This window comes from Chenopodium album, chromosome 11, assembly GCF_948465745.1.
Source record: "Chenopodium album chromosome 11, dcCheAlbu1.1, whole genome shotgun sequence".
NCBI classification, from domain to species: domain Eukaryota; kingdom Viridiplantae; phylum Streptophyta; class Magnoliopsida; order Caryophyllales; family Amaranthaceae; genus Chenopodium; species Chenopodium album.
The window spans coordinates 28,134,350-28,158,539 of NC_137844.1; the positions used below are offsets into that span (position 1 = coordinate 28,134,350).

At 37.1% G+C, this 24,190-nt stretch overlaps 2 protein-coding genes across 7 annotated transcripts; one reads left to right on the top strand and one right to left on the bottom strand.

The window, feature by feature from the left end:
• Window positions 1–1,915: 1,915 nt before the first annotated feature.
• On the bottom strand, window positions 1,916–4,751 carry LOC145568772 (uncharacterized). 6 transcript variants are annotated; one of them, XR_014095943.1, is made up of 6 exons: window positions 4,423–4,751; window positions 4,244–4,286; window positions 3,183–3,237; window positions 2,722–2,812; window positions 2,199–2,630; window positions 1,916–2,080 (listed from the first exon to the last, which is right to left on the bottom strand). XR_014095943.1 is itself a non-coding variant. In XM_081628180.1 (5 exons), the coding sequence occupies exons 1-5, from the start codon at window positions 4,458–4,460 to the stop codon at window positions 1,924–1,926; spliced, it is 384 nt and encodes a 127-aa protein (XP_081484306.1). In that variant the 5' UTR covers window positions 4,461–4,751; the 3' UTR covers window positions 1,916–1,923. The 6 variants fall into 6 exon arrangements, 2 of the variants coding, with proteins under 2 accessions (XP_081484306.1, XP_081484307.1); XM_081628180.1 differs by lacking the exon at window positions 2,199–2,630; XM_081628181.1 differs by having other exon boundaries at window positions 1,916–2,630.
• Window positions 4,752–6,462: 1,711 nt separating this feature from the next.
• On the top strand, window positions 6,463–18,050 carry LOC145568774 (pre-mRNA-splicing factor SPF27 homolog). Its single transcript, XM_081628182.1, has 7 exons — window positions 6,463–6,778; window positions 7,483–7,658; window positions 7,974–8,057; window positions 15,377–15,446; window positions 15,556–15,689; window positions 15,786–15,844; window positions 17,771–18,050. The coding sequence occupies exons 1-6, from the start codon at window positions 6,533–6,535 to the stop codon at window positions 15,838–15,840; spliced, it is 765 nt and encodes a 254-aa protein (XP_081484308.1). The 5' UTR covers window positions 6,463–6,532; the 3' UTR covers window positions 15,841–15,844; window positions 17,771–18,050.
• Window positions 18,051–24,190: the final 6,140 nt, after the last annotated feature.

The following is a 24,190-nucleotide window of genomic DNA, read 5'->3' on the forward strand; positions in this document are numbered from 1 at the left end:
TCTCCGCCTCCATCAACGCCTCTTGGAAGGTGAAGACCCTCTTCTCGACGAGGTCAAATTTAAAGTTTGACCCGTCCTTTAGACCCTTGAAGAAGTCTGTGTAGGCTACCTCGTCAAACAGTCCTTGAATCTGGATTCTTACCAGATTGAACCGCCTGACGTAGGAGCGGAGTCCTTCTCTTTCTCCCTACCGTATGGTGCTCAAGTCGAGACTTGTTTTCTTGGCAGGGATGTTCATCGAGAAGTTTGAAGCAAATAAGAAGGCAAGCCTGTTGAAGCTGTTAATACATGTGGCTGGCGAGTAGCCAAACTATTGTTGGGCTATGCCCTTCAAGGTAGTCGGGAAGCATCGACACCACATGGCATCATCTAACCCTTACATGTGCATAGGGTTAGTGTAGGCCATGAGGTGATCCTCAGGGTGGTACCATCATAGGCACCAACCAAGACATGCTTAACCTTGGCCGGCTGTGCCGCTTCGGTTATTTCCTTAGTGAATGCAGAGGTTTGTTCACCAAGGCTGAGCAGTCGGAGCTGCCAGTCCAGGGGCTGGACATTATGTGCCGCCTATCCTTCAAAGAGGGCCGGCTGCATGAATGGTTGGACATATTGCCCATATGGCATCTGAGGCACATAAGGGACTGACCCAATCATCTGAGGGCCAGTATAGACGGACTTGCCGCCGGTATGGCTATCATGCAAGGATTGAGAATTCCTTGCGGAGGTATTTTTGAAGCTGTCTGGGAAGCTCAATGTAGAGGTTGCCTCAGATAGCTGCTGGCTCCTGTTATGCTCGATGATGTGTCAAGCATCAGAGAAGGTTTTCTTGTTGCCATCCGGCTGAACCGCCCGGATGACCTTCCTTTTGCCCGTCTAAGGCAAAAGGATCATGGACCAGTCAATGACAGGTGTGGCCTTCTCCTTTGGTTGTGGAGTAGGCTGCCTGTCTCTGGTTGGCATTCTCCTCTCAGCTTGAGGAGTCTTCTTGGCCGGTTGACCCTTGCTAGAGCCTGCCGTCCTTTTGTTGATCAGGTCCTTGATTTCACCTTTGAAACTTGTCATGAATTTCATGAGTTCGTCTCGAGTGACTGGAGCCTGACCCCTTGCAGTCTAGGTTTCCTCGAGCGATGGTCCAGTAGACTTACTGGGACCAGCTTCATTGTTGCTCCGTTCCAGTCTATCTCTGAGACGGATGCGCTTAGCACTAGTACATAATTAACCTTAAGTAACACCCAAAAAGTGTTACATAAGTAATAAAGGTGTTATAATAGACAATAGGCCATGTAACACTTTAGTGGGTGATACTTCCGCCCATGTTCCCTAAGGTCCTATGTAACACTTTGGGTAATGTATGATAACCCTTTTAAAAGTGCTACTATAAATCCTCTTATGTAACACTTTTTATATTATTAATATTATTTTTAAAGTGTTACTTTTTATTTCTTATGTAACACTTAACTATCTTTAATAACACTTTTCAATCATATAATAACACTTTATCCAACATTGTATATCACTTTTGTGAACTGAAGTAGCACCTTGTTAATTATTACGTAACATTTTTCAATCATCTTTTAACTAATAGTATCACTATATTTGATGTTATGTATCACTTTTTGGCTTTTTACAAACTAACTTAACACCTTATTAATTAATTGGTAACATTTATTATTATTATTATTATTATTATTATTATTATTATTATTATTATTATTATTATTATCATGACAGAGGTAAATGTCGTTATGGGCATTAGTTATGAACCGGTGCCCTTTTATTTTTATGGGCATCGGTTCAAGGGCCAAACTGGTGCCCTTAACATCAGTTAAGGGCACCGGTTTTTCCCTTAACCCGGTGCCCTTTTTATGCCAAAAAAAATTACTTTTTTCGCTTAAATAAACAAACCATATTATATATATAGACTTAGATATTTTTATTAATAAATGCTTGTAATATTACAATTTCAATAAAAAAAAAATTACAATGCTTAAGGCTTGCTAGCAGTAAAGCATAACATAAGTAGCAGTACTGCTGAAACATGATCGCCTCTTTTTCTGCAAGTGGATTGGAGTTAAATCTTCTGAAATGCAGACACAAGTTCATCAGTACAAGGTTCGTCAAATAAAATAGAGATGCTAAGCACACTTAAACAGAAAGTTCATTGATTATTCACCACAATCTCAGTTCTGAAAACCTACATTTATCCTCAGTATTAAGAGAGATGAGATAGTACAGAACCAAAATCCTTCATTGTAAGACCAAGAGAGTTGATTTGAGTATTATGATTTGAGTATTATTGATTCATCAAATTACTGAAACAAAATCAGAACATGTAAAAAAATGAAAAATTTTCACCTTTGCAGCTATACAATATGGTGGACTGGTAAGTTCCACAAGCATCAGTCTAATATGCTTAGAGCTTCTAGCTTCTAATCGACTAAAAAGTATGGGGCAGTCACAAAATATGAGAATACCAGAGAGAATGATGTATAAAAAATCAAATGTAAACTAAAAAGAAAAGAGCACCACGCAAAGTGATGCAAAAAAATTGCCCAGCAGGCTCCTCCAATCTTCACAGGTCACAACAAAATTGGCACTTCACAGTTGACAGCATAGAAACTTCCTTCTGCCTTCCGTTGCAAATTACACAATTATACCTCATTTCTAATTAAAATAAAAAGAAATCCATTATATAAGAACACTCTTTTAGTTGAAGGTTACCTGTAATAAAGCAGTTGCCCAAACAGATTGCAGTGTAGATCCAACACCAAGGCCCCACATTTCTGACCTGATAATGTTATGCTTGCATTCCCTGAAGAAATAATGCAGATAAACGCTGAAAAAGCTACCAGGCCTACACCCATCAACTTGATATCTGACTTGCAAATGTTAGAAATTAAAATTCTTTGCACTAATTATTTCACTTTTGAAATTAGCAAGTTATGAGCCTTGTGTTTCACATTTTGTTAATCACACTATCTTAATTCCAAAGTTGTAGATTATCAGATCAAGAATTAATTACTAATATATTTGATGGAAGGCCTGCAGCTATTATTTCTGCCAGAGCACACATAAATGCTATACCACTTTACCACATGGTACAGTATAGTTTCTTATATATGCTAAATCCTCCAAACGGTTCCCTAAATGGCTGAATTAATCATTTGCAATGGTTTTTATACCTGCTGCTATAAGTATAATCAAAGTACCACAAACTGACCCAATTTCTTCTATTATCTGCCATCAACCAAAAGCAAATCAATTGAAAAACATCAATTATTAAACATCGAAGTTATTCACAGTTTTTTCATAAATATAAGAATACTAGCACAAGTCTATATCTGTAAAATAATATCATTTCATAGTATAGTGACTAACTGGTAAAAGTGTGAAACCATATACAACATAAATCGATTAAAACCCAAACAGAAGAAAACTAGTGATTTCATATCTATTTCATAATATCCAAATTCACAAGGGTTGATTTCCATAAAACAAGTTATAAAAAATATATTAAAGTTATTGCAAATGGGTATCAAACATATCAAAGCATCCAATCAATATTAATTCTAAAAATATATATCAGGTTTGATGAATTTACCAGGTTTGCCTTGGATGTAGAAGAAGAATTGATAGCAGAAAAAAGAGCATCCAAAGAAAAACCAATGCTTTTGAGAGTTGAATTTTCTTCAGTTTCAAGAATGATTTTGATGCGTGACTTTAGTTCTATTATCAGTTTTTTTCAGCAAATTGTTGGGAATTGAGTGGTAATTGCAAAAGGGTAGTTGCCTTGAGATTTAGGGTCATTGATTTATATTTGAGAGTTAAAATAAACCTTTTCTAGTTGAAGTTAAAACTCTATGTACAAAGCTCATATCCCCTGCATTTGTTTTGGTTTAGTTTTTGATGTAGTATTTCATTTTATGCAGCCATTTTCTTAGAATTTGATACGGTTTGGTTAAAGTTCCAACCACCAAGTCCAAGACGGAAAAGCCATACGTAGTAAATGGCAACACATACAAGAAGTAGGTGTGTGAGCATTCAAAATTGACACAGCCAGTTTTAGTACTGTAGAGTTGAAACAATATCTTTAAAATTTGGGATTATGCAAAGAGACATAGATATAGAGTACTTAGCATGGACACAATTTACAACTAACGCCTAAAATTTAATTTGAAGCACTCAAATATAATGAATTTAATCAACTTAAATCAATCAATTTGGGCAAATATTTGAGACTAACCATCTCTATAAGCAAGCCCCCAAGCTTTCCCGTGCCTACCATCCTGCAGAATCAAAACCCAGAAACCCCAACAATCAAATCAACAAACATCAATACAAAAGCAACACAAAATAATAATTGATCGCTAGGTGTTCGACGATTTGCCGTCATGAAAACAACACTTGAAAGAGAGATCAAACCTTGTATAGATTAATCTTGGTGAATTCATACGAAACATTGGATCAGATAATCAAGGGAATTTAGTGGAGCTCTATTTCTAGACATCTTACACGTTCACCGCCTACTCCACCGCTGAGTTCGGTGTAGCTGGTATACTTGTCGGCGTTGGATTCTCATCAATTTATGCCCAATTTGAAGAAACCCTAGCCTTGTAAAGGTAGAGAGAAAGAGGGTGAGGATAGAGAGAAGAAACAAGATTAGAGGTGGTATAAACCTAGCTAAGAGATTTTCGTAGCTGCTGGGAGAAGGAAATTCAGGGATGATTGATTTTTTTTTTTTTTTTTTTTTTTTTCTCTTTGCAGTTTCAAAATTAATTTTGGCCCAATTTTTACTTTTATATTCCTTTGGCAGCAGGCAGCAATAATAAACCTAGATAAATGAATTAAATGAAATTGGGAATTTTTAATTGCAAGTTTATTTTAATTTAAAATCCCCCAAAGAATAAGGTAACACCGACCTTCTAGTGTTACCATAAAATGTTACCTATTTTAAAAGTGTTACTATGTAATATTACTTATGTTAACAGTGTTATATTGAGTGTTTCATTTTAAATAAATGTTACTAAAGTATTACTTATAAATCCAATAATTTTGCATTTCAAAAAGTGTTACCAAGACATGTTACATAAACTCAATTATGTAGTAGTGTAGAGATAAGTGACCCATCAGGGGTCACATGGGTTTCGACTTCACAGTCGTTGTCGGTATCATGGTCTGTATAGACCTCCCCATCGGCTCTAGGCTGGTTGGGTTCAGGCGGCGGTACATAATCTTGAAGTATCTTAGAGATACTCTCTCCACAGACAGCGCCAAATGTTTTGGGTGTTTTCTGGTCCCTTGGGAGAGTTACGACACCAAGACTGGTCCGCGCGCGGCTTGTACCTACAAAACACGGAGACTCCGGATTGTAGGAACTCCGCCTCCGACGATCAAGTTAGTATCGGTTGAAGAGAGTAAGATATGCAAAAAAAGGTGAAAAGTGAGATCCTCTCGGATTCCGAGATCAGGTAAATTCTCTAATGTAAGAGATGTGTGTATGCTGTAATAATTGAATGTGCCCCTAAAAAGGGGGAAATCTCCTTATTTATAGGGTCATCGAGAATTGTGCCCCTGCCTAGGTTACAGGAAACCCAGGATTAATGGGCTGCGCCGTTTACGGCTTTCTCGAGATTTAGGCCGTAAAGACAGCCTTTTTCCCAACATTCTTGGAGGGACATGTGTCGAACGGAGATTGGTTCATTTTGGACCTCTCCTAAGGTGACACGTGTCACCCTCTTATTGGGCCACTTGGTATGGGTATTTTTTTTACCCAAAACAACACCCCTAATTTTGGCAAACCCCCTATCAATAAACCCAATAACTAAATTTTATAGCATTCGTAGGATCAATAAAACATTTCTAAACAACTAACACAAGTGTTCAAAATGAATTGAAATGCGCAGTTTAGCAACTTTGACATGAAATCAATGGTGGCAGTTGCTTACATAAACTATGGTTCTCCGCTTTTGTAACAACGATTTCTTAACTATCTGTATGTATCTCTTGCAACCAAGTATCGCCGCTTCTTCAATGGACTTTGAATCCCTCTCCGCTTGCTATCTTCAATTGATTTCGACAATGGAGTTGAAATCTGTCGCCGTTCATTCACGGTCAAACGCTAACTGCATTTGATTTCAATTGTCGAGTTGAAATCCATCTCTAGTTCTCAGTGATTTCAAAAGACAGTTTCAAATTTGCTACCCTATTCCACTGGGAGCAAATCTTAACATTTCGCGCAACTCAGATTGTGGCAACATTTACCCCATGTTAACATCGTTTTCTTAACCTACTGAATTGAGATGAGCTGAAATGAAGTGATTAGAGCTGAATTGAACTGAAAATAAGCGGAAGAGAACAAAACATGACAAATTTACCCTCACCTTAACAAATTTACTCTACCTTACATAGCAAAAATGCCAATCTCCTAATATTTGTTCTCACTTCCCATGCCACAGTAAAAAAAAAAAGTCTGCAGTGCTGTGAACACTCACAAAATCGAGGCATCGCAGAGACATAGCTAGTAGGAACAAAAATGGCGACTGAAACTGCAAATGGCGACGTATTGATGCTCGAAGCTTCACCCGATGCAGCACGACCATGGGCAAGCGCTTCCAATGCAGAAACCATCGATGCCTTGCCTTACATCGACGACGACTATGGTAACCCTGCCGTCAAACAAGAAGTCGACCGCTTAGTCGAGGAAGAGATGCGCCGAAGTTCCAAAAAGCCCTCTGATTTTCTTAAGGATCTTCCTCCTCTTCCCAAGTTCAATTTTGAGGTTTTTCTCTACAAATTTCCCAACTTTTTTGCTATTAGGGTTTTTGGAATGCGCTTAAACCATGTTTGTGAATTGGGTTGTTTTTAATTGATGCTATTTTGTGAAATTAATCTGTTCTATTGCTGTTTTCCATTCATAGAACCCCGTAATTGATTATGCTGGTGAAACTATTGTGAATTTAGGAAAATTAACAAAGTAGACCCTTGCTTTAGACTTTGATTATTGTATGTGCTAGTTCTGTTTTATGTTTTTTTGGGTTGTTTTAGACCTTTTGGATGCTTCTCGTAACACGTTTTTTACTTTGTGTGGAACTTTATCGTTGATTTGTAGTGCTGATGATGAATATAGGAAAGGCTTGAGAAGTTGAAAGTGGCTTTTTACTGTTGTTATAACTAAGAATGGTCGAGCAGGTATAGAAAAGATGATCATAGATAAGAAGATGGCTGAATGCTGATCATTTTCGGGGTCTTATGACTCTTTGAACATGGTCTGAGATTAATTGAGACTACTCTGCACGTAAAAATTCGGTGTCTAGAGCTGGAGTACTTGGGTCAGGGATACAATATAAGTCCAGATGGGCTTAAAATTCACTCCAACATTGTTGGCCTGTAATATTATCAACGATAATGAGGGCCAAATATTATGCATGCAATATGTGGTTGAATTTCATGTGTGATTATTATAAATCCATTTGTTTATCTTAGGATCATCCAATGCTTGCTAGAGAATATGAGCGAGTCAGGGCTGGGAAGCCTCCAATGCCACTTGATACATCTCGGTATATACCAGATGCTCCACCGTTAAATAAACAGAATGATGAAACAGCTTGGAAGCAGGCTCTTCAAAAAGCTCAGCGCTTGCTACAACATCAGGAGATAAGGTGATGTGATATCTATATTGTATTATTTCAATTTTATATGAAAATTATGTGCTGTACATCAAGTAGATCGAATATACGTGCTGTTGGAAATAAATTTAGTATGTCCTGATTGATAGCTTGTCTGGTTGCTGGTTTGTATTGAAGGGCAGTCACAAAATTCACCAGCATTAATTACATCCTCCTTTGGTTCTATGAGAGGCGTACTCTCTTATTTAAGTCCTTTTGCCCTTATTTAATCAACTTCAATTTGTGTAGACTTGCTTATTTCTTATCTCTTGTCACAAGCTCCTTTTTAATGATGAATGCTCTCCCTAGGCTTGAAAATTTGGAGCTAATGTCTAAGTGTGGTCCTGATGTCTGGAAGCACTACAACCAACGGCTTGAGGCGTCTTTAACCCGGTTAGTTTCTCTTACACAGCTGCAGTGCTCCTTTAGATTCTATCCCATTTTTCTCTTTATAGGGGTGGGATGGGGATAGGGAAGAGTGGGTGGGAGTTTTCTACCATTTCCCATATTGGTTGTAGCTATAAAACCTTTTCATGCTGATAATTTGTTAAATTCATTTTGATTTACATATTACAAGGTATTGTGGTAGGGGTTGTCATGATTTGTGGTCTATTATGTATAATGGTATAATGTGCTTCTTTTATTCATTGTAGACGGGAAACATTTTTCTTGTGCTGGTAAGTGTATGTGTTGAATGCCAAAGTATTCCTCTTGTCCTTAACTTAAGCATATGTTTAAATTTTTTATAGAATTAAGGAGAGAAATAAAGTGGGTCCAACTTTAGTGAATAAATAGAGGAAAGCTTTCTATAAAGGTGATTTACAGTAAAATACTATGCAACTTACATTACTATACTTAATTATGGGGTTGAGTCGTCCTTTTCATGCATTCTATAATCTCATGGGATTAGGTGGGAAGTATAGACCTTTTGACTAGCAAAAATTTCAATTGAACATTGTTTTTAAAGCCATACCTTATGATTTACTTACCATTATTCGGTGTTTCATAAAAGACATCCTCTTGGGAAAGATAGGAGAGTTTTTGGATTAATATCATTATCTTGTTTCTTTTTCTTTCAATTTGGTTTGGATTTATTACAAGCTTGGTGAGACTAAACTATTCCTATTGGTTGTCTTGATGTCATCTTGTATTACCTACTTTTCTGATGATAGGGTCACATAAATGGCCATTTATTTCCTTAATTTAATGTTTCTATTTGTTATTGGGTATTGTATATTTCTAGTGTTGTGTACTAAGTGCTATGAAGATGGAGAAGAATTAAGGTTTAATGTGACCTTTGCTTTCTTTGTGACTATAACTTTCTAAATGAAGACAATTGAAGCAAATAGAGAAGTTATGAACTAGAACTAGCATTTTTCTTTGACACCCATTGCTTGACCACTTCTTTATTTTGTGAGATTTGACCTTCTCGGCTTCTTGCTAATCTTTGTGCATCCACCTAAGTATCAAAAATTTACAATCATGCCCGACCTTACTAAGGATGTGATTTACTGATTTATAAACCACTTTTGGCTCAAACTATATCACTTGGGTCTTGAATGTTAAAAAATTTGTCATCCTTTTTTAATACTAAATCAAGTGAGCAAAAGAAGTCCTCTATCAAAACAATACGTTCTTTTATGAAGGAACACCTTTAACCACAAGAAAACTTGATTAGCTATGTTTTTCTTTTGTTGAAGAGGTAACCTTTCTTTACATAAAAGAACATACAATCGAAAGTGTGACAATTGTTTGGTACCCCAAGCGTACATGATATAAAATTGGGAGTTTTCTTTTCAAGGCCGACATAAGTCTTAGCATTGAATTTTGCTATAATTTCCATAATTTCTATCTTGGTATAGTTTACACATTGTTCTTGATCTTTTGTCACGATTAGTTTAAACACTTTTAATTAAGGAATGGGACCACAATTATACATTCTCCCATTTCAATCTAAAAATACCCATTGTCCCCAATCACATCTAATGTTTTCTCTCTCAATAAAAATGGACAAATGATATCTAATCACATTTACTTTTTCACACAACAAATTCTAGAATGGCCCACAACAAATGTGCTACATGATTATATGAATTGAATGAACTTTTCTAGGGCAGGAGGAGTATATAAGATATTAATCCGATTTGAAAACATTATATACAAACCCGAATATCTAAAATTTCTCATAAAAAGTATTTTTGATAGACTGATATCCAATATCCTATTAAATCTCCATTAATCTTGTGAGATCTTAAGTAGCCTAAAATTTTGGACCATAATCAAATTCTAATGAAGCTGTTTTGAAAGTATTTATTTATAAAACAAAAATAAATAAAATAATTCCAATGGCTTTCATGAAATCTTTTTTTTACTAATCATTCCATGAGTACTTGATCTAAGGATGCAATCTATTACCATACTTTCTGATTTTACTGAAAGTTAATTTATTTGTAAATTTTACTTAGGTAGCCCTTGTTAACCCTTATTAGAACTTATCAAAGAATTCTAAAACTTATTTTATCTTATTTGAACTTATGAATCTTATCAAATATTATTTAAACTTGTTAACATTTTGTTAAAAATTTATTTAATCCGGTTTTAAGTGAAATTGAGGTAAACAAACAAGGTCTAACTTCAGTATTTTATTCTTATCGTCGATGAAGTAATAGTTTGTCAATCATCCTTACCTATTAAGGGCATAGCTGTAGAAATATAGCAAGATGAGGAATAAACCTCAATGTCAAAACGACTTAAATGTGTAGACACTTAAAAATATCTCTTGTTTAAACCCTCTTGTTTTTACCTTTCACGTCGTGGAACGTAAAAAGAGCTTTGAGTATAGTACGAATGCGTAGGAACAATTGTGATTAATTAGGAATGTGTAAAGTTTAGAATAGGGTGTATGAGAATTAGAAAATGGTGTTTGGAACCTGTAATTATAGTGTGGAATGCTAAAGAAGAGATAGAAAAGTTAGGAAAGTAGTTGACGCGCCACGATGCATCGGCGGCGCGACACGATGTAAGCTTCTATTCCGGAAGAAGAGGACGAGGAGTAGGTTCCTCGTAGTTTAATAAGAAGGACATGGGCTCCGCCGACTTAGGAGCCTTGTCATGTTCTCACCATTACATTTCTCATCGTCCTCGCAAGTCAATTATGACACCACGGTAGGAAATGTGGTGAAGCTCCCAAGTTGGCGGAGCCCATGCCCTTCTTGAGGAGCCTGCACCTCCTCCTAAATCGTAGCCGCGGGAGTGTCCTAGCCCTCCACAGTGTTTTGCAGCTAGTGCATTGCCGCTGCTCTCAGCGCGTCATGCGGCTTTCTCAACAATTCTTCCTCTTCTTTATCTCTTCACGTTATTAATATCGGAGCCTTTTCGTACACCTTCTTCTAAACTTTAGTTATTCTTAATTAATCACAATTCCTTCATTAAGTGTTCCTATGCATTTGTAATATACTCGAAGCTCTCTTTACGGTCCATGGCGTGAAAGGTAGGGTTTTGGCGATGAGACATTTTTAGGTGTCTACACATAGCAAGTAGAAGGTGTTGTATGGACCCGATCTACACTAAATTATTGTAGACCCAATCTTTGACACTCTCAAATAATAGTCACATTTCAGATGATATAATTACTTTTTTAGATGATATAATTATGTTGTTAGTGAGTCATATTTTGAATGATATAGTTGTATGAGATTGTAAATAATTTATTCAGATGATATAATTATCTTTCCGATGATATAATTGTCTTTCGAATGATATAATTACTGTTTGATACTTTTTTTTTATTGATACATTCATTTTTTGAATGATACATTTACATTGCGAATAATATAATCAGTTTTTGGATGACATACTTATACCTTTAGAATATTATAATCAAATTTCGTATGATATAATCACCTTTCAAATGATATACTAGATGGTTTGTTTATTGTGCACCGGGTTTATATAGAATTTTTACAAAGCAAAATGTCTTTCTTCTCAGTTTCTACTCTTTGTTGGCAAATAAGAGCCCCACCACCATCCAAAGCCACCACTATAGCCCCGTCATCACACAACACGTCTTATGTAATCCCTCCATGACCCTTAAGTCACAATTAAGACTCATTAAATTCCCCATTTGACCCCAATGCTTCAGCACCTCTCCCCCAGCCCATTTAACCCCATCGCTTTAACACCTCTCCCCCATTTGACCCCACCGCTTCAACACCTCTCCCATTGATAAGGTATGTTCCACATCTACCACTACTTAGGTTGCGTTGGAATCTGCCTAGATCTACCATTGCTCATTAAAAACACCACTAAGGGAGGAGAACAAGAAAAAACTCACATCAGAAATGGATAGTGTAACCAAGGATTTGTGGTGGCTGGTGAGAGGAAATGTACGAATAGGAAGGAGAGTAGAGGGGGAGGTAGAAGACGATTAAATTGGGGAAATGGGTGGATTAGAGAACTTAAAGTGAGTTTTCTTTCATTTTGATTTTATATCTAAGTAAATATAATTGTTAAAGGTCCAAATGACCCCAAAGTTTCATATTGCAGGTTTAATATGTGATATCCAATTCAAAAATCAGATAATAATAATCCAAAATAATATCAATGTCCAACTTTTTCGGATCAAATATCTGATGCAAAATTGATTTCTTTATGTGGCTGATAGATTAGCGGATTATATGATACTCCCTCCGTCCCTTAATACAAAACCTCTTTTGGTTTTTGCGCGGGAATTAAGAAAGTTGTAAATTCGATAATACTAATGATTAAAAGTACATATATGTATGTGGGGTTAGAGAGATAGAGAGAAAGAAAAAGTAGTTGGGAATAATTGAAGAGATAGAGAGAGAGAGAGAGTGTTGGGAATTGATGTTAAAAGTACAAAAAAGTAAAGGAATAAAGATGACAACTCATCAAAAAGAGGGTAATAATGTCAAAAAATACAACCTTTAAATAGAAAGAGGCATTATATTTTGTTTTATCCAAAAACGAAATAAGGCTTTGTATTCAGGGACGGAGCGAGTACTATATAGTTAGGGATTTTGGGTCATATGTAAACATCATAATGGAAACATATGTTCCTCATTTTGGAGAACTTTGGAAAGGAGAACTCTTGGAACATTAATGTTTAAATTTATAACAATATACTTCCTTTGTTTATTTTTTATTTGCAGCGTTTTAATAGTGTACACTATTTACATACCCTTTTTAATTTTAACGTTAGGGTCTACACACTTGCCAACACACTTTTTATACCATTAATATCTTTAATTGTACTTTATTAAAAATTATAAAAATTACATATTCTGAAAGTGTGTATCCAAACGAATCTAACAAGATCATCCCACATGAATATAATTTTTCTAACAAATAAATTATAAAAGACAATTAAAGGAGGTTCCGTGAATAGTGCAAAATCTCCAACATTGCATTTTAAAAGTACGGAGGAAGTATTTTGGTTTATACTTTGAAGAAAAACAGTCGTATGGGATCTTGTTAGATTCGTCTTAATTTCATTAAAATCTAATTTTATAATTTTAATTGTTGATGTTATGCATTGGCAAATGTGAAAAACCGAAATGTTGCTTGTAAAGAAATTTAGGAAGCATTAATTAAGGAAGGAGACTGATTTGCTTTTAGTGGCTCCTTAACTCTTAAATGGCTCCTCCGGATATGTTTATTTCTTGGGTTTCACATTCTCTTGAGAACAAAATTTGTTTGGTAAATTACCAGGGAAAAAAAAAATAACTTTGTTGACATGGTTTTGGTGTGCTCTTAAGAACTTTTACATGTAATATGATTTACTTTTTTATTTGAAGAGTACGTATGATGATTTTATTTTTATTTATTTATTTGTGTATGAAGATGCCATATCATTTTCTGTGCTTGTACATATTTTTGTAGATGTGTTGGTTGAGTAAACCATCCCATTTACGGCACTTTGATCTTTCCTCCCTCACCTTAGTCATTTCCCGGCAATCCAATGGAGCAAGTCAGCATGGGTTATTGAATGAATCCGAATTAGTATTTTTATTTGGGATGGATTGAACTTTGGATTAAATCTGAATAACTTTCACCCCCTAGTTTGGATAATGTCATAGATAAGTTTTGGATTTTATAGATATGAGAACTTTTATCCAAGTCCAGGCATCATAATTGGTAGAGGATGCTTAGTTCTAATAAAATTGGCATGAGTGCTTGATAATACCTCAAAAGACTAAGTCGACTTGGAAGAGTTCTGCACCATTATTCATGCTAGTTGACCTTTAGTTCATGACATTAATTTTTGTTAGTGTTATGTGTTGGCTCTATGCTTATTGATTGTGTGCATAGCCTTTGATTTATATTGGCCCATTTACTCTAAACAGTAGCAAAAATGCTTCTTGTTTTGCTATTGTCGTGCATGTTCCTCTGAGCAATGATACTGCCTCTATTCCCTGCCAATGTTTTAAAATTTTAACCATTGAATTTGTTACGTATTACAAAAGGCTGTCATTTGGGTTAAGAGATTTGAAAAGGCTGTTATGTTGGTTCAGTTTGGCTTGTTCTACATGTAATGTAATGATGGGAGCTTAAGTGGATGGTTTGCTATATATTGAGGGTGTGTGTCTCTTTGCTTGATTTTTTATGTTTTTGTATGTTGAACACAATGCTTCATGGCCTTTTGAAAGAGCCTAAACTCAATTTTACTTGTTGATGGATGTTGCCTGTCTTTTATCTCTTCTTATTTGGACCTTGAATTACAAGAAAAAGAAATACTATGCTTTGATTGAAACAAATACATATTTTAATAATACTCCCTCTGTCCCATAATAATAATACTTGATAGAGTTACTAATTTCATCCGTCCCAAAATACTTCACACGTTACTAAATATGGAGGCATCCCGTTAGTAAGTCGGTGTGGACCGATTTATCCGATTCTGATATTATTGATCGTGACCCCTAATAAAAAAATACGGAGTATTTTTCTATACTCTGTTTGGGACCACAAACCCCAAAACCCAATTAAATCCTACATTTTCTCTCTCCTAAGTCCTAACTACCCAACCTTCCCCACTTTTTTTTTTCTTACCATATAAAAATACAAAAGAGAATCCTTTATATAATAAACAAATGTTTTAAATGGACCCACTTGTAGTTTTCTTAAACTATGTGTTCACCCCAACGTCTCAAGTATTATGGGACGGAGGGAGTAATCTCTATTGGTAGTGAAATATGAAAGAAGCACAAGAATGATTTATGTATGTAGAGACATATATTTACTATGAATTTATTATTTTTCTACATAGTATATTATTCCTTGTCCATAATATGATTATGGTAGATTTAAGATCGTGTTACTTCAAAACTTTTACTTTAACGTATAATTTTGTCTTCTAGGCATTTAACAATAAATGCCGAATTTTGTTAGATAGTCCAAAATTATTCCTTTGTATTGGTTCATGTGTAAACAATTCATAACTTTCTTTTCATTTGGAGAATGGGTAGAATCAGGCAATGCTTATCCTGTCGGTGTTCATAAGTAATTTATTTCTTAAATGACTAGATTCCTAGAATATAATAGAATTACTCTTTGCCTCTGTAGAGTGCCATGAGGTGTAAATTTTGACCTTTGCTTTGGTGGTGTATTGATCTGACTCAACTACTTTTGAAGCTTCTTTTTCATTCAATTTTATATGTGTGTTTAATGGATTTGCCTTTTGAGTGACATAGATTGCAAGCATTAGCTGCTGAGCACGGTGAGAAGATTGAAACTGTGAACAGGGAAAGAAAGTTTCAACAGGTGACTTGGTTTTGATTATTTTGCTTTTCTTTTTAGGTACTTGTAAATTTGAATTTTGTCAGTTTGTTTGGTGAAAAGTTGTAATCTAACTAATGATATAATTTATCAGCAAAATGCTGGCAATGAGCTAAATGTTTTATCTGCACAATGGAGGGAGCTTTGTTTGAAAAACATTGAAATTCAAGAAGCTTGTGTGAAAATTGAAAGTCATCTTGAAGAATTAAGGAAAGAAGCTGCTGAGAGGTTGTGTATTGAGTGACTGCAATTTTTGTCATTTTTTACAAATTCTAAGGGTTAGCTATGTCTAAATTTTTTATATAATGGTTGCTATGTGTTCAGAGGCTGGAACTTGGATGTTAACATAGAAAATGGTTCCTTGGGTTATGTGAAATAATGAGGTATGTTATCTTGTGATGTACACAATGACTGGACTATCTGTGTGATTTAGTTATTGTATCTATACCTGTGTTTGCAAAAATGCAAGGCACCCTACACCTTACTCAAGTCTTCATTTCATTGCAATAAGCTGCAAATTTTTGGCATTACTAAACTCCTAAAATACTTTGTGATACAAAACTACTATCCAATACCTCTAATTAGGCCTCACCTAAGGGGCAATACCTTAGGTGTGTATGTAGCAATGGAGCATTAATCGTATAATTGTGAAGATCTTTTAGCTGTACACTGTTTCCAGTGCAGATTTAATGTGAATGAAAACTGATAAAATTAATTCTATTACATCTAGAACAAACAAGAAGGATAACTGTATATTGTAAGGTTTTGTTTACTGATGCTCATTCAGCTTTGTTGAATGTCAACCATCACATTGCTAAATGTCTAAGATTGAAGGGGGCAATGCTGTTTTCCAAAGAGCAGGGTGAATGGGATAGTCTCATGCCGGTTTGATAGTTGTATCAATTATCTTTTGACCTTCATACGAATAACAAAACAAGAAAGTTGGTGGCGTCTAGTTTGGTAGCTGTGTGATGTGACCTTTTTGTCAATTGTAAAGATTTAAACCAGGGTAAAATGGCAAATGGATCATTCGGGTCGGTTATGGGTCGGGTCAAGTTCGGGTCAAAAAGTTATCGGGTCAAGTTCGGGTCGGGTCATTTCGGGTTTCGGGTTGATTTCGGGTCAACTGATAATCGGGTCGGGTCGGGTCATTTCGGGTTGGGTCAAGTTTGGGTCGGGTCAATTTTCGGGTCAAGTCGCTTCGGGTCGGGTCAATCTTCGGGTCAACTTCGGGTCGGGTCATATTTGGGTCAATGCATTGGGTTAAATTCAACTCTATATACTACCTCCGTTTCATATTATTTGCAACGATTTAAAATAAAGTAAAAAGGAAAAATGTCTAATCGTTGCAAATAATATAAAACGGAGGTAGTATATATTTATATATTTTTTGACGAGAAGCTCACTATATTTATTAAGGCTACTTTTTTCATGGAATACAGTAATTGTTTGACTTTAGATTATTTTGTAATTTCATTTGGTATTGAACATTATGTTATGTACGCATTATTATTGTACTATTTTTTTTTCTAGACTTGTGAGAATTGTGACTTTTATTTCGAGGTTTAGTTAATTTTTTTAATCTTATGGACAAACTCTATAGAATAGTCGTTAAATTTCAATCTTTTTATGATTTTTTAATAACTTATAGAGATAAAAGGCCGAAGAAATCGAGAAAAGTAATGCTCAAAATATGTAAATTACTTACATTGTTACACATTACAAATTAATTAAAAAAATTAAGTCAGTTTGATTGCAGTTTTTTTCTATTTTGGTTTGCTCAGGTCAAGTCTTTAGCTTAAATAGATTCTGGTCATTTAAGGTATAAGATAATTTTGGTTCGGGTCACTTTGGGTTTCGAGTCTATTTGGGTCAATTAATTCAAGCTAAAGGTCGGGTCACTTAGGGTATCGGGTCACTTCGGGTTGGGTCATTTTGGGTCTCGGGTTAACTTCGGGTTGGGTCATCTCAGGTCGAGTCGTTTTGGGTCGGGTCATTTTGGGTTTCGGGTTAAGGTCGGGTCAATTCCACTTCGGGTCGGGTATGGGTCGGGTCGGGTTGATTCGGGTTTTGGGTCAATTTCGGGTCACTATTTTCGGGTCGATTTTGGGTCATGGGTCGGGTCATTCGGGTCGGATCATCGGGTCTGGGTCAGAATTGCCAGGTCTAGTAAAGAACCAGAGAACCAATTTCCAGCTCCTCGTATAGGAATGTTTTGCTGTCAAATAGATTTAAATAACAATATATGATATGATAGCTGATATTTTATCAAGTCTATTCTTGTTACAATGTGGCAAATTTCATTGCAGGATCATTTGATTTTGGTCTGTGACAGTACATAGCTCTGCTGCAGTTTCAGCGAAATTAGCATTCCACCCTTTAGAAGAAACTATTAATCACAGGGGTTCAGCAGCTGATGATGGGTTGAGGCAGTTTTTTTATTTCAGAAGGTGCTGTGCATGGCGTTGATGCGGGCATGTGCCCCTGTAACTCTTCCTTTGCGTTGCATGTTTTTGTCCCTAGCAAAGCGATGGTTCAAGAATCAAGTTTTTTAGGTTTGATTAGCTTTGTGCTCTTAGATATATTTGTTTCAAGTACTTCCTCACTTTGTTTTGTGTTTTTCTCACTCCAATTAATCCAAATGAGTTGCTTAGAAATTTAAATCTTCCTTTGGTACTCCAGTAAGTGCACCCCTTTGATATATATTTTAGGCATGTAATAAAAATAACTTTGCAACATTTAATAAAAATAACTTTAGTAAAAAATAATTTCAATTTGTAAAGATAAGTAATAGGTTTTTATTTTATTTTTTATTTAAAAAGAAAATTTAACGAAGGTTTAAAACAAATTACATAGTATTATCAGTTAAAAAAATAAAATAAAATGTATTGGGTTCTCTCGTGATTTGATTTTTAAAATTTACTTAGGGCTAAAAAAAATTATTTAAAACAAATTACATAGTATTGTTAATTAAAGCGAATTGAATGTAATGCAACTTCTCTTGCAACGTGGTCTATTAGCCTTCTACTAGTATTTATTGCAATTTTGCAATAATGCTAATCCAAAAAGTTGAATGTGTTGAATAAGCCACAATTACAAATTATTAATGTCTCCTTGACCACCACCTTGAAGAAGAGTGACTAGATTATGTGAGTGGGTAGTAAACACAATAGTGGACTAAAGGTTAGAATTCAAGCCCATTGTAGCCCATACAAACATGCAAGCGATTTCGAATAAAAAGTTTGTACTTGAAATTACTACCTCCAACAATCTCGTAGTCCAGAGGATCATAATTATCAAGGCACCAACCACTACCTGCTCTATGTGTGTCTTTGAACAACAAACCTTCAATTTGTATTCGAACCAAATCATTCCACGTGGGAAGTTTTCCCAATTCTGTTGCATAAAAATCAGGTGGGTGCCTACCACCATTAAAGAGAGAAGAGTCAGAAGGCTAAGGATTTTCTATAGTAGGTTGTTCGTCTAAAAAGATTGTGTGTTTCAATACATTCATAACATGCAAAGTAATTGGTTTAGTATACGAAGAATCATTTATGAAATCCCTGCTATTCTTGCATAACCAAAGAGTATGGGGTACCAATGAAAGTACTAATGCGAGGACTACTCCGAATATCATCCTAACTAATAAAAAGTTGTATACAATGTTGGATCCAATCTAGGAGAGAAAGGTCTTTATTTTGTTTAGTTGTGATACTAAGGCTTCCACCCCTTGTCCATGTTATTCTAGCAGTATTGTTAGGGGTGTCCATAATCCGGATTAAAACCGAAATCCAATCTAACCCAATCCAAATGAATTTTTAATTCGGATCGGATCCAATCTTTAAATCAGATCGGATCGGATTGATATTTATTGAACATTCGGATTTTCAGATTGGATCGAATTGACCTTGTTTAGACCCAAAACCCGAAATAACAGAAATATGAAATCGTGATTTTACAAATAAAGATTGTTTATATTTATCACATAAACAATGTTTAATTATAGGAAAAATACGCTTTAATAATCCCAAATATGAGCGATTTACTTTTAATAATCCCAACTAAGGTTTATTTTTTAATAATCCTAACTATGGGGTTAGTTCGCCACTAGTAGTCCCAAACGGTCATCAACTTAATATAGCAGGTTGCTTTGACATGTGGCATCATGTGAATGGTACAAAAAAAAAAAAATTAAAAAACTAAAAAATTAAAAAAAAAAGATTTTTTTTTAAAAAAAACTTCTTCTTACCAGCCACCCCCTCCCCCTAGTCCAGCCGGAATCCGCCGCAACCTCACCGGCAACCTCCCCATTCCCCTTCCAACCCATCGAAAACAACCACCTTCCCCAGCCCCACCCCTAAATTGCCCCCTCCCTTCCCCCCAAACCAACCCATTTACAAAGATCCATTTTTTTCATTTTGATTTCTCATGAACAAAAGCTTTTTACAAGGATTCAGGAAATGGATTTCGAAGGTTTGGTAGTGGGTCAAAGTGCAGTAACTTTACCTTGTTCAGACCACCAAAATCAAATATTTGGAGCTATATGGGGAGATACCAATAACTGGTATAGTGCCAATATCTATTCATTTACAGACTAAATGGATTCGGGTTTGTAATCGTAAAACTCATATCGGTTACATCCCATAACGGCATAGATATCGACCTCTTGAACTTTAGCACGTGGCGTTGATTAATCGGCACTTGGCATAAAGTGGTTTGCATGGCAGCCACCTGGCAGTTGAAGTCATTATACATATGTGAGTTTATCCTAATTAAAAGGTAGCATTTATTACTCTCTCTCTCTCTCTCTCTCTCTCTCTCTCTCTCTCTCTCTTCATATCATCTCTTCTTTCTCTTAAACACTTCCTAACTTTATCATCAGATTGGTTATCCCTGGATTCACCCTGGGTTAGCTAATCCTCATTTCCTGTGTAGGTGCTTAGCTGGACGATAGGGTCTTCACGGATCTCAGATACGGGCTGTCGGATCCCAACAGGAACAATTTGGCGCTAGAAGGAGGAGGAGTGATTACTTATATCGCCTAAGAACTTTACACAAAAAAATTATGGCCGGAAACAAAGAAACACTTGGAAGTAACAATGGGACTAGCAGAATAGTTAACATTGGAAACGAAACAGTACAAATAGAGGTTGAGATAGAGGATGAAACCCACACCTTGGAAGGGAATCAATTCAATACGCCGTTAACCACGGAGCGACATGTTGGTTCAGTGTCAGATCCCATGGCCGAGTTTACCTCGGAGGATTTGGAGATGGCGACCAAGGTGATGACGGCTTTGAGTAAGAAAAGGAAAGAAGTTGAGGTTGGTACCACCCATGCTGGAGGAGGGGTGCCAATTATAATTCTTGATATTCAGTTCCATCAGGCAACGGGTTCACCGAGGCACCCATCCCAGGAATTTTCGCCGATAAGGACACACACCACCGCTCGGGAGACAGAGGCCCAATCCTCCAGTCGTGCCGTTAGCACTATAAGTCAGCGGCAGTGAATCTAACATAGCTCGGGGCAAGGTGTGGTGCGAACGGTTGTCCAGCCAAGGGCATCACCGTTTACGCAAGATATCTTGGATCAACCAATGGAGAAGATTAAAATGCCGACATGTAGATATGATGGAAGGGGTGATCCAAGTAGGTACATAACGTCCTATGAGGGGCACATAATTTTGTACACCATTCGGATGCCATTTGGTGTAAGGTCTTTCCAACCACCTTGACTGTGGTAGCGACATATTGGTTTAACAATTTGGGAAATGGCACAGTTGACAGCTTTGAAAAGTTGATAGAAATGTTTGTGGGGCAATATATCAGTAACAGTGTTTGGCAGAGAACTTCGGGGGAATTGATGGTGGTAGTGTAAAACCGGATGAGTCTTTAAGGGACTACATTAGAAGATTCAACAACGAGGCAAATACCATACCGAAGTCGTAGCAAGAGATAGCTGTTATGGCATTGATCAATGGTCTAAATGATTTAGAATTTAAGTGGCACTTGACAAGAAAAAACCTGCCGACGTTAGCGGCAGCCTTTAACAAGGCCCATGACTACATAAAAAGTGAAGAGTTAATGAAGACAAGTAGTAGGGCTGCTCCGACAGATAAAGCACAACATTCGTCTGAAGGAGCAGCGTCAGGAAGTGGAAGGTCGAGAGCCCCGCCCCTAGTGAGAAGGGGGGGGGGGAGGGAGGTCGACAGGAGTCTAGGGGAATAAGAGTGCCGATGCGGTATAGCAGTTATACCCCATTGAATGCACCAAGTGCTGCAATTTACTCTGTGAATCAGAACAGAGAAGATTGAACGAGGCCGATACCGATGAAGGCTAGGGGGAGAGACGCAAAGAAGTATTACATGTTCCACCGAGATGTTGGGCACTATACTAAGGAGCGTTCGCAGTTAGAAGGATAATATTGAGGAACTGATAAGGAAGGGGCACTTAACCCAGTATCGTTTGCACTCAGGGGGAAGTCAGCCGCCACCACCTTATCGGCAGCTAGAGCGTCAGCAACAGGATGTAAGACCCGAAAGGCAGCAGGTTGGAATAAGCCGGCAGGGAGACGGTGGGAAGCCACCATTGTCAACAGGGAAGAAAATTCACGTGACAACTGGTGGACCAATTCACAGCGGAACAATAAGTGGTGCGAGAAAGCACTTGTCTGAACATCGTCATATTGTGAATGCTCTTGATGTTGATAGTTGCCCCCGGGCTGCGGGCATACCAGATGTGATATTCACAAAAGAAGATGCTAAGGAAATTGTCTTTCCTCCTGACGATCCTTTAGTGTTGATAATAACGATTAAATGGGCCGACATAAAGTGGGTCTTGGTGGATGGAAGCAGTTCGGCAAATGTTTTGTTTATGCAGGCATTTAAGGAAATGATGATAGGTAGGCAATATCTAACGCAGGTATCTTACCCGGTGATCGGGTTTAATGGCTCAGCGGTGAGGCCAGAAGGCAGTATTGTCTTACTAGTTAGATTTGGCGATGGGACAGCTGCTAGGGACGTGATGGCAGAATTCCTTGTGGTGGATGTACCATCGGCGTACAATGCCATTCTCGGAAGGCCAATAATGTATGATGCACAAACAGTGGTGTCAACTTACCATCTCACCATTGCGTATGTATTGAATTTGGGGAATGTGGAGAAAGTGCATGGGGGGCAGGTAATGGCAAAGTCCTGTTATGTGACCGCCTTGAAGAATCCAGTACGAGAAAGCCCAGCTGTGAATAGTCCAAAAAGGGATAGAGAGCCGTCAGTACGGGATTTATCAATGGAGAACTTTGATACAAGGCCGGTGACAGTTCCAAGACCATCACCGGGAGGAGAGACGGTGCAAATTGAGCTTCAGCCAGGTGATCCAAACCGGATAGTGAAAGTCGGGGCAGATATGGATGTAGAAATGAGATGTAATCTGATCAATTTGCTGCGGGAGAATGCGGATGTGTTTGCTTTCTCGGGAGATGAAATTCTAAGGATACACCCTGATGTAATGGTGCATAAGTTGAATGTTGATAGAAAATTCAGGCCGATAAGACAGAAAAAGAGAAATTTCTCAACAGAGAAGATTGAAGCAATACAATCTGAGGTTAACAAGCTCCTAGCGGCTGGTTTAATAGAGCCTTGCACGTATCTCGAATGGCTAGCTAATGTAGTTATGGTGAGAAAGCCGGCTGGAAAATGGAGAATGTGTGTGGACTTCATGGATTTGAATAAGGCTTGTCTTAAAGATTGCTATCCTCTGCCTCGGATAGACGGACTGGTTAACTCCACTTCTGGTCACGCAATGCTCAGTTTCTTAGATGCATTTTTGGGTTATCATGAGGTCAGCCTTCATAAGTCGGACTGGGCAAAAACGACATTTATAAAGAATGCGAGGGTCTATTATTACAGAGCTATGCCGTTTGGTTTGAAAAATGCTGGGGCAAATTACCAGAAGTTAGTTGATAAAATATTTGAAATGCATAAAGGCTAAAATGTAGAGGTGTATGTGGATGATACTACTGTGAAGAGAAGGGCTCAGAAAGATCACATTGCTGACTTGAAAAAAACTTTTGATACTTTACGGCGGTATCGGATGAAGCTGAACCCAGAGAAGTGTGTGTTTGGGGTTTGGTCAGGAAAGTTTTTGGGGTTTATGGTGAGTGAACGAGGTATTGATGAAAATCCAGACAAGGTGAACGCAATACTTGAGATGAAGCAGCCGAAAACTATTCGCGACATACAAAGGCTTACAGGCAGAATGGCGGCCATGACTCGATTCATCAGCAAGTCTGCAGAGAAAGCCCTCCCGTTCTTTGTAGCATTGCGGCAGAATAAAACGTTCGAGTGGGGAAAAGATCAAATAGAAGCTCTAGAAGTGGTAAGGAATCATCTAAGATCCTTGCCAATGGTGGCAAGGCCAGAACGTGGAGAGCCGTTACAGTTGTATATTTCGGCTTCTCCAACAATGGTAGCAGCGGTGTTGTTGGTAGAAAGAAAGAAGCAGCAAATGCCGATATATTTTGTCAGCTATGTCCTGAACGCAGCAGAACGGAGATACCTAGTTATAGAAAAGATGGCTTTTGCCGTAGTGATTGCGGCAAGAAAGTTGCGTCCTTATTTTGATGCTCACGCAATACAAGTGTTAACTTATCATCCGCTTAAAAAGTCACTCTGGAAGATGGATACATTAGGCTGATTGTTAAAATGGGCCGTTGAATTGTCAGAGTATGAA